Raw genomic sequence first — 14943 nt, forward strand, 5'->3', positions numbered from 1 at the left:
TGTGTGTGTGTGTGTGTGTGTGTGTGTGTGTGTGTGTGTGTGTGTGTGTGTGTGTGTGTATGTCAATGTGTAGGTGTGTGTGTGTGTGTGTGTGTGTGTGTGTGTATGTGTAGGTGTGTGTGTATGTGTGTGTGTGTGTGTGTGTGTGTGTGTGTGTGTGTGTGTATGTGTGTGTGTGTGTCTACGTGTAGGCGTGTGTGTGTGTGTGTGTGTGTGTGTGTGTGTGTGTGTGTGTGTGTGCATGAATGTGTGTTTTAGATAGAGGGTACTGTTTTGCACTACTTTTTACTCAGTATTTAATGTATCTGAGCAGACCATTCACAGTAACCCATTAAAACAATGAAATACATGGCAGTTGAAAAGCACATTCTACCTTGTACATGGTAACAACCTGGGCAAACGAGGCAAAGGGGGCAAACGGGGCAAAGGAAAAATACAAAATAGAGTAAAACAGAAAATATACTCCACTTGTTCCTAAGAAAAACCTGCTAGTGACATCTCCCCCTCTGCATTATCCAAATGTGGATTTCATCATAAAGAAATAAATGAATTCTTTACAATTATGCTGTCTGAATGAATCAGTGTTGTTTTGATAAAGTTCACAGATATAGCCCTCAGTCATGGCAGCACTCTCTCCACATATGCTGCCCCTCTCCTTGAGTGGTGAGTAAACTGGGTTTCAGTAGGTCATGGGTGACCTAGGGGGCTTAACGCAGCCTTGGTGAGTAACCATGATTCCTCCCTGGCTACCACTGTTGGTCTGTGCTTGGGGGGTGTACTGTATTTAAATTAACTGCATGTACAATTTTCCAGCAACATTAAAAAAAAATTCTCCTCAGCTATGGTGTGCAACAAAATCAATTGCTTTGTATATATTTAGTGTATGATAATATTGAATACAATTGCATTATACATCCAATCTATGCATTCAATATACATTGTGTAGAATGTAAAGAAGATGTCCTGCAAGTACTCACAAATCCAGCACAGTGTTCACAGAAGGTGGGCTTCAGGTAAGTCATTTCCTGAAAGCTGTGGATGAAGCCAGGCCCCATCTTACACTGCAGCAGTGGATTGGCCCGCAGGAAGTAGGCTATCATCTCGTCCTTGCTGATCAATCCATCCCTGAGGGACAGAAAACAAATCCGACTGAAAGCAATGCAAGAAACAGAGCAAGAAAGGAGAGAGGTTAAGGGAGGTGAGCTGTGCGAGAATTTGGAATTGCCGGCGGATGACGTGGGTAGAGGTATTCAGTCCGAAACCCTCAGTGTAATACTGCCTGTAAACTCTCAGGACCACAGAGCACTTTAGGTGCTGATTAGGGGGCCTTCTGTGTGTGCTTCTCTGTCTCTCCTGACAGACTGCAATAAAACTAGACTCCCCTTTCCAACCGCAATGACAGAAAGGCAAAGGCCAAGGGTGACTGACTAGGTTGTGACGTTCGTAAAATCAAAGCAACATTCATTGGCCCTGCGTGACATTTATTTTGACATTTCAGACATGAGATCGTATGGCTGTTTCTGGTTTTATCCCATGATGATCTCGTGAAGACCAGATAAAGATTAATTTGCTGACCATGATGTTAATAGCACTATAAAATTAACTGCACTTATAAAGGGTCTCTCTCTCTCCCTCTCTCTCTATCTCTACACACACTACAATACACCCAACAACTTAACAGTGTCCCTGTTTGCTTCATCATGTCTTGCCTTGACCTCTCTAACTCATGTGTTGCTTTAGCTATACCACTTTACAAACAAAGCTCAGGTTCACACACAGATTCTGCTCTATCTCTAATCTCTATTTGTGTGTGTATGTGTGTGTGTGTTTGTGTTTGTGTGTGTCTCCCTATCTGTCTGTGTTTTGTATATGGGCTTGTGGCTTTATAGGGGTTTAGAGAAGCTAGCATTGAAGAAGTCGTTGAATAGAGATATTCATGAATATAAGGAGGAAGATATGAGATGGGATGAGGTAGGGGCTTTGTATTGTAAAGTGTATGAGAGTCTCATGAGAGGCATGCAAGTGTGAACTCACTGGTCTTTGTCTAAAACACAGAAAGAATCCAGGAAAGGGAAGTTGGCAGCAATGCTCTCAAAGTCCTCCTGCGATATGTAGCCATCATGGTCATGGTCGTAATTTCTAAACACAGACTTTCAGGGAAAAGAGAGGGAGGGTTACACTAACTCTTACTGGCAGCATGAATGATTAAATCATGACTGGCATTGTTAAAATTGCCATGACACATTTGTTACCCTTTGTTCACCCAATACTAAAGACATCTTAAAACATTTCCATGTACACTCACTCTCTCCACAAATAAGCAGTGTGACACTGCAATATAACAGCTCCAGTTCATATAAAAATAAACTCACAAGTTATTGTTGATTGGAACATCAACAATCTAGTATTGACAAAGTTCCCAATACATTGGAAGAGCTTTAGACAAAATATACTTCATAATATATCACCTCTATGTACAGGCACTTACATCCACAACCTTTCTGATGTGCTTGTTCACCACAGATGGGTCTGGTTTGGTTTTCACCCCAGATGCCCAGTCCAGAGGAGCCAGGGGCTTGTTTGGGGTTGTGGGAGAGGTGGGCTGAGAGGAGACATGGAGGGGGAGCAGAGAGACAGACGAAGCACCAACAAAATGGCTGAGTCAATCACAAAGCCTCACAAATGTACACAGAACTTCCCATTATATGTCATAACTTCTGACTTAATCACAGAACAGGGCCTTCAAATGAATCTCTTTACATTGGACAGTCATAGGAGAGTGGTGTGATACTACAGGAAGTGAGGAGGACACTCACTAGTGATTTTGGATTGCGTGGCTCTCTCACCAGCGAGAGTTCATAAATTTCATCCTCGGTATAGTATATATCCAAAGAAAGCTGGAAGACAGTTGGACAGTGGGTTAGCAACAGGGACACCTTGATGCATGAAGGTGCAAATGCGTGTGTTTGTGTACGTAGAGCATGTTGGTCAGTCTGCGGTAAAGTGGATGGGTTGAGCACATGTAGAGTTTGTGTCTCCTGTATGTGTATGTAGAGTCTGTTGTGTGTGTGTCTGTGGCTGTGCTAGGATTGCTGACACACCAATCGCACATAATGTAATGTATAAAACTCTCATACGATAGTTTGTCTGTGCACAGCCCCCTCACCGTGAGTAAGTGGATGAGGTCCATGTTGGGCTCCACTTGTGCCTGAGCGCTCTGCAGCGCCACTAGCTCACTGAAGGTCATGTACAGCTGCTGCATCTTCACAAGGTTCACCTTACGGTTCTCCACCCAGTCCGGGAAGACCACGTGCACCGCTATCAGGTCCTTCAGATGCACCCCAAGGATGGGGATCTTGAAGCCCTCACATTCGTTGAAGGCCTTGCGGTAGGCACAGTAGTTCCCATTTGAGGAGACAAGCTCTGTCATCTCATTCCAAATCTAGAGGGAGAGGGAGAGTGACACAGAGGTCAACTTCTGACATATATATATAATGTATATACAGTACCAGTCAAAAGTTTTTTCCTTACTTTTATTACTTTTATTATTTTCTACATTGTAGATTGATACTGAAGACATTTAAACTACGAAATAACACATATGGAATTATGTACTAAACAAAAAAAGTGTTTCTACAATGTAGATAATAATAAAAGTAAAGAAAAAACTTCTCAAAAAAATTAGTATAATAGAAAATATGTTATATTCCTTGTGCTACTGGTTGGGTACTTCCCACAGTGGTCAATCCTCTCACTGTTACATGCAAGTACTCATACCCAACAACCTAACCTAAACAATGTAACAACAACCATAGATCCTGAGCAGCAGATAGAGAGGATGAGACAAAAGAAGAAGAACACAGATGACAAATGCAGTGACACTTTGCCTCATGCAGGAGTATTATAGATGCTAGCAACTAGATGCTAGGTCGTTTATTAAATACTTTTTAATAGTAGGTTCATTCACTGCCAAATAGACCACTTCAACTTTTCATTGACAACCATATGGACCCCTCTTCGAAATCTGAAATAGTTTCTTTTATAAACAAGATTATGTCCACTTCACCCTCAATTCTACAGTCCTGCGTCTACCAGGCAAGTAGGCTCTGGGGCCTGATGAATCTCAGTTATCTCAGTTTTACTGAAGCACTTCCCCCCAGGGGCCTATGACCCTTGTAGGGTGCCGTACCTTGGTGACATCTGGAGAAAGGTGGGAGTGGGTCTCTTTTAGGCGACAGATGGAGCTGTGGCTCAGGCCTCCGACCACGGCCATCAGTGTGTTGAAGTTTTGCAGCTGAAGAAGTTTCTGAGGGAGAAAGACACAGCAACAAAGAGGTATTCCAGAGAAGGAGAAAAGAGAGAAAGATCGGAGACAGATGAATGAGAATTTTGGAAAAGAATCATAGAATCATAGATAATCATAGAAATTAGCAAAAATTTGCATGAGATCAACAGCAAGAAAAAAACAAAGGGACCATGGACACACAATAATGCACATTGGTTTCATCTCAGCAAAAATATTAAAATTAAAATGAATAACAGATGTTGAACCACAAAGACCAGACATCTCATCTTCTGCCCTTAAAGACCCTCACAGAGATCTTACATCTTTCTGAACAATGCGAATGAAAGCTGAAGGGACGCATCCACATCACTAAGCGCTCACTTGACCACCAAAATAAATCCACCATGGAACATCTATTGTACATCAAGGTCTATTCCCCGTGCAAACTCGGGGCATTACAATAGACAACAGTAGGATGCTTACCCACTTTCAACAGCATACAGGTTTTACACACAGCTATTTCAGTTTTGGACGTCATATCAGGGGAAGATGGAACTGCATCACCACTCGAGCACCGACCCCCACCCCAACCCCAATCCCCTCCACACACACATACACATATTCAATGTGTGTGTGTTTTTTCCCCCTCCAGTGGCTGCTTTCGAAACATCTGCAAACTCGTTGGGCCGTGTAATGGCCCACCACCCCAGTCGAGTAAGAACTCAGGGCATTGTCTCCGCTCCCTCCATCACCATATCAAAGCCCTGAAAATGTCATGGAGCATTTAAGCCCTCGTTGTTCTCTGAGAGTGCTGAAAGGAAAGATGGACTGGAGCCGTTTAAGTAATCTAAGTGCTGTCTGCTTGTTTGCATAATCAGGGATGTACTTGAAAAAATGTAATCCCAATGTACAAGGAGCTATCCATTCCATAAGTGAGTGTATTGTTTTTAAATAATATGTCACTCCATGTGGTGGTCATTTCAAGTAATTTCCTGTTATATGAAGTGTGTGACTTTATGCATACTAAAAAACACATACTCAAGGTTTCAAGGAGGTCAGTGGAGTGCAATGGGGGAAAATAATTTATGAGTGAGGAGTTTTGGTTCATGTGCAGAACTACTTTCATACAGAAAATATCTCTCTACCCTAATCTGGGACAAAGACATCCAGAGAAGTGACTCCCTAAATTCTTCCCTCTGACCCAGTTCCTAAGCAAACTTGGGTTCCATTTTGCCATTTAGCAGCCGATGTGTAGCGCAGATGACACAGATGAGAAACACTACAGCGTTGCCTATGTTAAACTTCAATTCATATCTGTGTCAGGTTGGTGTAGCCTACTATGTCAGTGCTGCATGCCCCTTTTGCAGTTTAAGTATGTGTGTAGTATATATATACATTATATACACTACTCATATAAAATATTCTTATCCTTATGTTACCTCCCCTACTTCCACAATGAAGAAGGAACATTTTCATTACGTATATTTTTTCTGTGGGATACCTGTGCCACGTTGATGTATTTGGTGATGACCTCAGCCCGTAACTGGGGTGTTAGCTTGCTAAGCACCATCAGTTGAACCCACTGGGAGACTCCATTGAAGAGGGCAATGGAACGCTCCAGTGTGGGGTTCTCCACCAGGCAGCCGTGGATCACGTAGCTCTGGTAGTCTGTGAACTGAGATGCTGATATGTTAGTATTGAACACACAGGGAGAAAATACCTCAAGCTAACGCTGTAGACCGAAAAACTGGACAACCTGATTTGAGCACAACCATAGATTTACTGAGGAAGTACATTTTGATCAAGACAATTTCAAGACAAGACATGTCGAAAGATTTTCTTAAGCTTCTTAGCATTGGTCATGACATCAGCCCAACCATCTCAGGCATGTCAGAACTCCTTCCTCTATATCTAATCATGAGCTAAGAGAACCCACAGCTTCCAAAAACAGATGCATGGTTCCAGAGTACCAGAATAACCAAAGAGAGGTTAAGAGTGGGATGGAAAAAGGTCTTATCAGATGACTTGAGATCAAGTGCATGCACACACACACACACACACACACACACACACACACACACACACACACACACATACACACACACACACACACAGATCAAAGTTTCCAGCAGACGGCTAATTTCCCACGGTTCCTCTCTGGCATGTATTTTTTCCATGTAGGGACTTACTGATATCCTCCTGATTGATTTGTACTCCAGGAAGGTCAGGTGCTCGGCCAGCTCCATTGGCTCCAGGTGGTCGAAGAGGAGAGAGGCCTTGCCCTTCTTGGTCTGCTTCTTCCGCTGGGTCAGCTTCCTCATCCAGTCATACGACGGGCTGAAAGAGGGTTTGTTTTACAACCAGCACAAGACTAGCATTTGTATGAAAGGAGAATCATAACGTGGGAGTTCATTTTTTACACTTAAATCTGAGAACTTTTTATTTGGCATGCTAATTCTGGGTTTTTCCACCGCCATACAATCAGACATGCCACACTATGTCATGCAATGTCCTTTGGAAATCTCACCAGACAGATTTGTTTATGAACCATTTTGATGACTGCTGACATAAATCAATTTCCATCAAAGTGTTAATCAAAGCCCAAATGTTGCAATTAGAATCAGATTATAAATAGGCGCACAAAGGGCACATTTGCATAAATGAATCCTTGAACAGACGACTTTCACCAGCCTTATGTCATGTAGCTGTGCACAGATAGGCAGAGAGAGGTTGCCATGCAATATCCATTTTCCATTGGCCTCACTAAGCAAAGGCGATTGGTAAAGTGGGTCAATACACTGCACTGATATTGTAGAAAGGCTGGGAAATTGTGTGTGTGTCTATAATACCGTAGCAAATGTGTGTGAATATGAGTGTGTGTGTACTGTATGTATGTGTTTGTGCCTGTGAATGTGTGTGAATATTAGTGTGTGTGTGTGTGTGTGTACTGTATGTATGCCTGTATATATGTATGTACGTATGTGTATGTGAGTGTCTATGTCTGTGTGCCACACACATGTCACCTTTCTGCCTTTCAGCATGACACAGGTTGTAGTCAAGTCAGCTGGTGTGTCTCTTCCAGCTGGTCACCATTTTCCGACCTGCGTCTGTGAATATGTGTGAGTGTGTCTGTCTGTGTGTGTGTGTGTTTTGCATGCATCTGCAATGCCTCATGACTGCTCCTTACATTGTGGAGATGTCGATGAGCTTGAAGTGTTCCTCACAGCCCAGCTGTGCTGCCGCATCCCTGAACTCCTCTGTCATCCGTATGAGGCCAAGGTCCAGGTTGAACTCTGCAGGGAACTCCACGATCCAGTACCTATCGGGACGCAGAGAAGCAGCCACTCAGCACACGCCGTTCAGTAGCATGGCTAACATCAGGGCTTACAGGGACACACCTCAGTTATACATTAATAAATGTCATCACGTCTGTCTGTCTGTCTGTCTGCTGTCTGTCTGTCTGTCTGTCTGTCATCTGATCTCATATGTATTTAGAGTAACCTGTGTATGGATTGAGGTCCATATTTCATTTATTGCACCGACCGTAGAGAATTGACAAAAGGGGCTAGTTCTGAGCAGGGAGAAACTGAAGGGCCAAAATTAGGAGGCTTTAGGGGTTCACAGAGGCCCAGTTTTGTAACTACTTTTTTGATAAAAGTACGGTAAGGTGAACTTTCCACTGCTGCGTGTGAGTTCACTTAGTATCAGCAAATGAGCAAAGGAGCCACAGCCCGTGAGGCGCTGTGTGTGTGTGTGTGTGTGTGTGTGTGTGTGTGTGTGTGTGTGTGTGTGTGTGTGTGTCCGGATGGCTGAGGGGAAATGCATGTTAAACGCCACGCCAGTGATTCATGATCAGCTCGTGGGCTGCAGGGCAGAGGAGGAAGATGAGGATGAAGGGCCTTGAGCCAGACAGAAGTGATGAGGCACTGGCCATTGGGCCGAGGCCTGATGTAGCTACAGGGAATGGGAGAGAGAACACACACACACACACACACACACACACACACAAACACTCTCTCTCTCTCTCTATATCTATCTTTCTTTATCTCACTCTCTTCGTCTGCATGTCTGTCTCTCTCTCTCTCTCTTTCATGTTCTCTCTCTCTCTCTGTCTCTCTCTCTCTCTCTGTGACAGGGACAGTGACAGTCACTGTCAAAACCAAACCAGGGCCATAACCAATGCACAGCCTCAATGGTGCACCAACCCATGAAAGTGGATTTGGTGAAGGTTTGTGAATGGTGAATTATGTTAAGTAGCTAGTACTACTGTGTGATGTGCAGCTATTTTTATGTTTCTAAGCAGGAGGCCACAGTGTGTTTTAGATGACTTCCTCGCTGGCGGTATGCAGATAGGGACATTCTTGTGGGGGTGGAGAGAGTGAGCGAGGGGGGTTACTTCTCTTTTTGTCAGCAAAAAGAAGATGCCTCAGGCATTGGACCACAAGATAGCTGATTCACCACATTCCCTCAACCAAAACAAAATCGTCCTCTCTGGACAACTGGCCACACACACACACACACACACATACACACACATACACACACAAACAAACACCCCTAACTGAGGAAGGTGACCACTGGCTGGCTGTCACCAATAATGACATCATTCCTACATCCCCACTGCCAGCCAGAGGAAAAAAGAAAAGGGGAAAAAAAATGAAAAAGAACAATCCATCATCGTCCCATAATGTTCTCTTCGCGACACGCTCAGCCGCGGAACGTTGCCTAGCAATACAAAACGGGGAAAAATTGCAAAGTGCTTAACGCAGGAGAAAGGGAGGGCTAAAAGAGAGCCCTTACCTCATTAAATAGCAGATCTTCAGCCGCGTCCTTTGGCAGTCGTCTCCCTGGCAGTCACGATATGTGGAGCATGTCAAGGAGAGTTCAGTGATGTCTGAACATAGGGAACACTGACAGATGCAGCCGGCATATGGGTGCGCAGGGGCCGGCACAAATACACATTTTCTCACACACACACACACACACACACACACACACACACAAACAAGCACGAACGTATACACATATAGATACGGAGAGACACACATAGAGAAACCAACAAAGAACATGGACATGCACACACACAAATACACACACACACACACACACATATTTGAAACACACACGCATACTTAGATGTATTCACACAAACAGAACCTCCAACGAGAAAAAACAGCCAAACACTTATCATTTTCTTGTATGGAGGAGCTATTATTTTGTTCCTGCTGAAGATTTCACATGACATATCAAAGCAGAAAGACAATGGAAAGTCACGGCATGCGTCAAGCTGCCCAGCTCGGGCTAAAAGAAGCTCAGCTATTTGTTACCAAGCCAACTTTTCTCATCTGGGCCGAGGTATGCATGTATCCATATTTTTAAAGTAGCATTGGACAGGCCTTGGGCAGAGCTCCAGGAGCGGGGAGAAGCCTGGATGATACTGCCGTCCAAGAAGCACATGCTGTCCTCTGCTATGCATAGAGAGTGAGAGATGGACCCACCTCACCTGGACTCACCCCTACAGATGAGTACATCCAAACATACACACAAACATACTGTATGACATACTCTAATCACCCAAACAAGCCTCTCCTTATCTTTAGAGAATTCTGTTACTTTGGGCTTATTATGATATCTACTACGCTGAGGATGAACTAACACGAGTGAAACAGCGTGAAACCCCAACTCCAGGGCTGTTTCAAAGAGCACTTATCATGCTTACACTACAGTAAAGGCTGTGGGCTGATGGGGTGCAGACATTCTTTTACAACCAATTCACTAGTTAAGGCACAATGAGGGATGCCCACCATATAAATCTCATCTCTTTACCATTCCTATGTGAGTCAAGCTCCCTCACTGAATCAGTTCAACCACATCGATAGCAGTATCACCTATGTGCTCAATGCTAATAATATGGCTAAGATAACAGCTGATGTTACAGTGTATGTATAAATACATTGAATTTACATATCTCTATAAAATAACGTGTTCAAGGGTTCATTCAGGAGCTGTTTGCATGGTGATGCTTTGCTGAGGACGAGCCCATGCTTAGTGCTGGGGTGGGTTGTTTTTGGACCAAATTCGCCTCCAAGCAATAAGGTACATAGTGGACCATAGAGAACATGATGTCAGTCCATGCAGTTTCTTTTCACTTTTATTCTCAGTTAAAGAAAGCAAGCGCACAAGAAGAGTCCATCTCCATCTAGCAGTGCTCACATTGACCACACTGATCTGACTGCTACTGAGTGCTTTTTGCAGTTTGTTATGCTTCTCTGAGCCAGGAAGGATATATAATCAGCAACTTCCCAGCCAGTTCTGTGGAGGTGGCATACCAGCGATGCATTAGCAGGACAGTCCGAGGGAACAGGTTCCCCTGGAGCTCCCCGTTGTCATCTGTGAGTACACACACACATACAGACACACACGCACAGGCACAGGCACACGCACACACACACACACACACACACACACGCACACACACACACACACACACACACACACACACACACACACACACACACACACACACAACATAGATAAACAATTTTTAACCTCAGGTAACGGTAAAGATTGAGCCTGAAGGTATCTTAAAAGAGAACATGGGTTTGAAGAACTTTGAATAACCTGTCAGTCTCTCACCAAAAGCATGGATGCAGGACTCCAGCAGCTGGTTGAGAGTGGCTGCCTTGCCCAGCGCCGAGGATCCCATGGTCACCTGAGGCGGGTCCCTCATACAGCACTCACTCACTCACTCACTCACTCAGAACCATCGGGCCGGACAGAGCGGCACCCGCCCCAAAACACACACAGGCGCGTGTGCACACACACACACTCCTGTAGATTGATGGTGGTCAACGGTCAAAACACCGCTCAAAAGCTGCCTCTGCAAAGACAAAACAACATGGCCACACTTTCTAGTAGATGTCTTGAAGAACTGTGTTTATCCTTGATTAATTGATATGAACAATGTACAGTTTACATTTGTAGCCTATATAATGTAAGTACTGTACTGTACTTACTGTCACTGTGGAGGTTTAGGATTAGGTTTAGGCATAGTAACATGGAATAATATTATAATATAATAGTGTAACATAAGAAATACTTAATATGAGGTGGAGCTGAAAAATGGCAGAAATGTGCAAAGCGGTTCAGAGATTTGGAAACAAGAAGAGTGAGCAACGGTCTGGTTACAAAGAAGCTTAATTAGGTTTCATTCAATTAGTGCTCCCTCTCAGCAGAGCCCTTTGCGTCTGGTGAGATGGGAGCTTAAGGTAATGGTGGAGAGGAATTTCCCCCAGGAACAACACTGGAAAACCTGACAGCACAACCGTGCAGATAAGAAACCCATTAACTGCCTCACAGGTGATGTAAGTTCACACACATCCAGGGTCCCAGCTATACTACCAGTGCCTCTGTGTGTGTGTGTGTGTGTGTGTGTGTGTGTGTGTGTGTGTGTGTGTGTGTGTGTGTGTGTGTGTGTGTGTGTGTTTTTGGTCACGCAAGACCAGATTTGAAGCTTCTTTGAGTACATTGTCCTTGGCAGGGTGTGCAACCAGGTGGTTCACTGACTCCACAGGGAGAGCCTCTGATGTATTAGATAATCATGTTCCCTCCCTCACCGTCCATTCCCTCTCTCCCTCTCTCCCTCTTACTGTCGCTTTCTTCCTGTTTCTCCATCCCTCCATGTTTCTCTCTGTGTCTCTCTATCTTTCCCTCTTCATCTCTCTTGTCTCTGTCACACTATCTTTTTCCCTCATTTGCCTGTCTTTCTCTGTGGCACGTGTCTCAGACTATTGCACTGTTGCACCGAATGAGCTTTTTCCTTGGAATCCCCCCCCCCCCCCCCCATGGTAGACATCCATTTTTAATGACTTTCAGATTGTTTTGCTCATTGCATGACCTCACCCGTGCACCTCAGCACGCCATGCAAATTGTATAGCATTGTTTTGGTCCAGTGAGCCAGACATGGAATGCTTGTCCACAGGGAGGCTGTGCTGATGGTTGGCCCCTTTATGTAACAGTGCGGGTGCACAAGTCCATCTCCATCTCCTCTGATACCTGAACGTCACTGAACGCTTTTAGGGAAACGTCTTAACACACCATACCTGTTTACTGCAGCATTTCATGACTGATGGCTTATTTTTTTTTCTTGTTTTTTTTTTTTTTTACTCATCCTTATACTGGTGCTTTTATGGCTATTCTAAACCATTGTGCTTCCTTCAGAGCAAGATTATCCACGTGGCTGCAATGGTCACGACTTAATCCATTTCATATGACAGGCGTAATAGCTGCTTCTGGTGGAGATTGGATGAGAAATGCATCTGGTCCAGCAGAACAGCTGAGCAGCAGCGAGTACTGAACCAGCAGCACTGAAGGAGCTAAAGAAGCAGGTGTAAGGCCGTAGGAGAAGAGCTCTACTGTGGCAAGGAGACTATTGATTTAAAGGCTCCACTCAATGACTGTGTGACACCAGTGGCGCTTTGATTGAATCCAGTTGATTGGGTCAACTTCAAGATGCAGACCGCAATTGTTGTTGATATTTGAGCTCAACAGCCAATCAAATTAGACATCTCCCTTCCGTGCTCCTGAAGCACTGTGTTGATTGGCTGGGATTGATTATGGCTTATGATCCGAGCTGTTGTGTTTGTTTCCCATCGACAGAGCCAGGGCTTTGTACGAACAGAGTCGTTTTTTGAGCGCAAAGACTGATTGCTAGAGATAGCTAAAGATACAATACAATTCGCTGAATTTGACAAGAAGCGTATGAGATTAGAACCATGGACTATACCTTTAGATGCTGCAGTCCCAGAGGAAATTTGGTTGGTCTTTGTGTATATCTGTGTCTCTGTGTGTGTGTGCCTGTTTATGTAAGTGTATGTGGTTCCCTCTCTCTCTCTCTCTCTCTCTTCTCTCTCTCTCTGTGTGTGTGTGTGTGTGTGTGTGTGTACCCTTGCTTGTGTTTTTTTCTAACAGCTGTTTATAAGGAGATTAGCGTGTCCTGCATCTCCAGAATTAGTCAGTTTGACAGATAAGATCTCAAAACAGGACACTGGGCTGATGTCATTCCCATAACGAATCTGTGTCAAGCAACGTGTCCGCCTCAGAGCAGCTCGGGCCTGAGCGAGATCGCATGAAACAGCACGGTGCCGCATTGGCAGAGCGCTTAGCTTTTGCAGCTAAACACTTGCATTTCATCCCCTCAGACGCAAACAAATCGCTTTGCAGCCCACTAGAGGATGCGAACACACAGCAACCGAATTAAAAATGCATCTGAAACATGCAAACCCATCCGAACGCATTAGGGCATAACACACATTACTTTTTTAACAAGCCTGCCTGCGTCCTAAGGCAGCGAGGGGGTGGGGGTGGGGGTGGGGGGTGGGGGGCGGGGGGTGGTGGGGGGGGGAGTCGCGCAGGGCAGGTCTGGCTGGAGTGGAGTGGAGTGGAGTGGAGTGGAGGAGGGAGGCTTTGATTAGCATATTCCTTTAGCAGGAGTCCCTGGTGATTCTCACTGCTGAGGACGATCAGCTGATGCCACAGGCTGATGATGTTACAGTGGGCAACATTTTGGGCAAAACCGCCATAAACAGCCGTCAGTCAGACAAAAGGCACTTAAAAGCCCTACATGTTACTGGTGTTCTGGCAAATACCAATAGCCACGTGGGGAATGAGATCGGCTCAGACAATGTTCCTTAATAATGTTGCCCGTGTATGTCACTTATAAAGTTGCCCAGTGTGTGATTAGCATCAGGCAGCTACCAGCTCAAACACATTACATCCCATATATTGTCCAAAAATTATGCCATAAAAGTAATTATGCTATTTCACACGAATACAGACTTACACTCTGATTCATGACTATATTTCAAACAAAAGTATTAAAGCATTGCATTAACCTACAACGCATGTCATGCATATATATATGCATAGTGCATATACGTGTCCACAAATACACCATATACCGACAGAGCTGTGCATTATCATCATGGAACAGAACCACTGTTTGTCTAAGGTATCTATCAGGATTGCAAACAGTCCAGGGCATATCTCATTTATCTCAGTTTATTTCAGACAGTTATGTAAGGCTCTGTCTGTTACTCCAGGAGAAACCATTCGTCAATTTTTTTAGCAAAGTCATTTTCTTCACTAAATATATAAGAGTTTATAAAAAGGAAATTCTACGTTCTCTCAATCTGCTCTGCATACTAGTTTTGGGCAAGATTAGTTGTAAGTAATTAGTAAAGCTCAATTCCTTTATATAATCTCCTAATGAGACTCGCTGCCCAATACCTGTAAACACATGTAAACACTATACCTACATGCTCTGTCATGAGACAAACATAACCATGTTTTAAACATGGTAGACTATGAATGCTATCATAAGTTTGCAGAAGTGATTATTTATAGTGACATAACACTGTGAAGTCACTGTTGTTGGTGTTTATGACAGAGGGCAAAGCTTAAAAAAGAATAAAAAGCAAAGCTTACGCAAAAGCTGTGGCCACACATCCAATTCTTCGCCACAAGAGTATATTCACTTCCTGTTTAGAATATTGTGGACCCACATGCAGTCATGTGATTTGCCCTCCAACAGCATGGCTTGGGTGCAGAGAGGCACACAAAGGGGTGGCCCAATAATAAACTCATCAGCTAGACCACTG

General features: G+C 44.1%; 1 protein-coding gene across 5 annotated transcripts in view; it reads right to left on the reverse strand.

The window, feature by feature from the left end:
* The window catches only part of rasgrp3 (RAS guanyl releasing protein 3 (calcium and DAG-regulated)), a 34790-nt gene that overhangs the window by 7800 nt on the left and 12047 nt on the right, over positions 1-14943 (reverse strand). For all 5 annotated transcript variants that reach the window (XM_031578617.2, XM_031578618.1, XM_012840418.2 and 2 more), the window contains exons 2-13: positions 10922-11165; positions 10573-10675; positions 9086-9148; positions 7473-7604; positions 6475-6622; positions 5787-5960; positions 4190-4306; positions 3167-3442; positions 2817-2897; positions 2489-2602; positions 2035-2150; positions 978-1125 (exon numbers count right to left, since the gene is read on the reverse strand). In XM_031578617.2, coding sequence (XP_031434477.1) covers positions 978-1125; positions 2035-2150; positions 2489-2602; positions 2817-2897; positions 3167-3442; positions 4190-4306; positions 5787-5960; positions 6475-6622; positions 7473-7604; positions 9086-9148; positions 10573-10675; positions 10922-11015 — 1566 coding nt within the window. In that variant the 5' untranslated portion in view covers positions 11016-11165. The remainder of the gene's footprint in view (positions 1-977; positions 1126-2034; positions 2151-2488; positions 2603-2816; positions 2898-3166; positions 3443-4189; positions 4307-5786; positions 5961-6474; positions 6623-7472; positions 7605-9085; positions 9149-10572; positions 10676-10921; positions 11166-14943) is intronic.

This window comes from Clupea harengus, chromosome 13 (assembly GCF_900700415.2).
Source record: "Clupea harengus chromosome 13, Ch_v2.0.2, whole genome shotgun sequence".
In the NCBI taxonomy this organism is placed as follows: Eukaryota; Metazoa; Chordata; class Actinopteri; order Clupeiformes; family Clupeidae; genus Clupea; species Clupea harengus.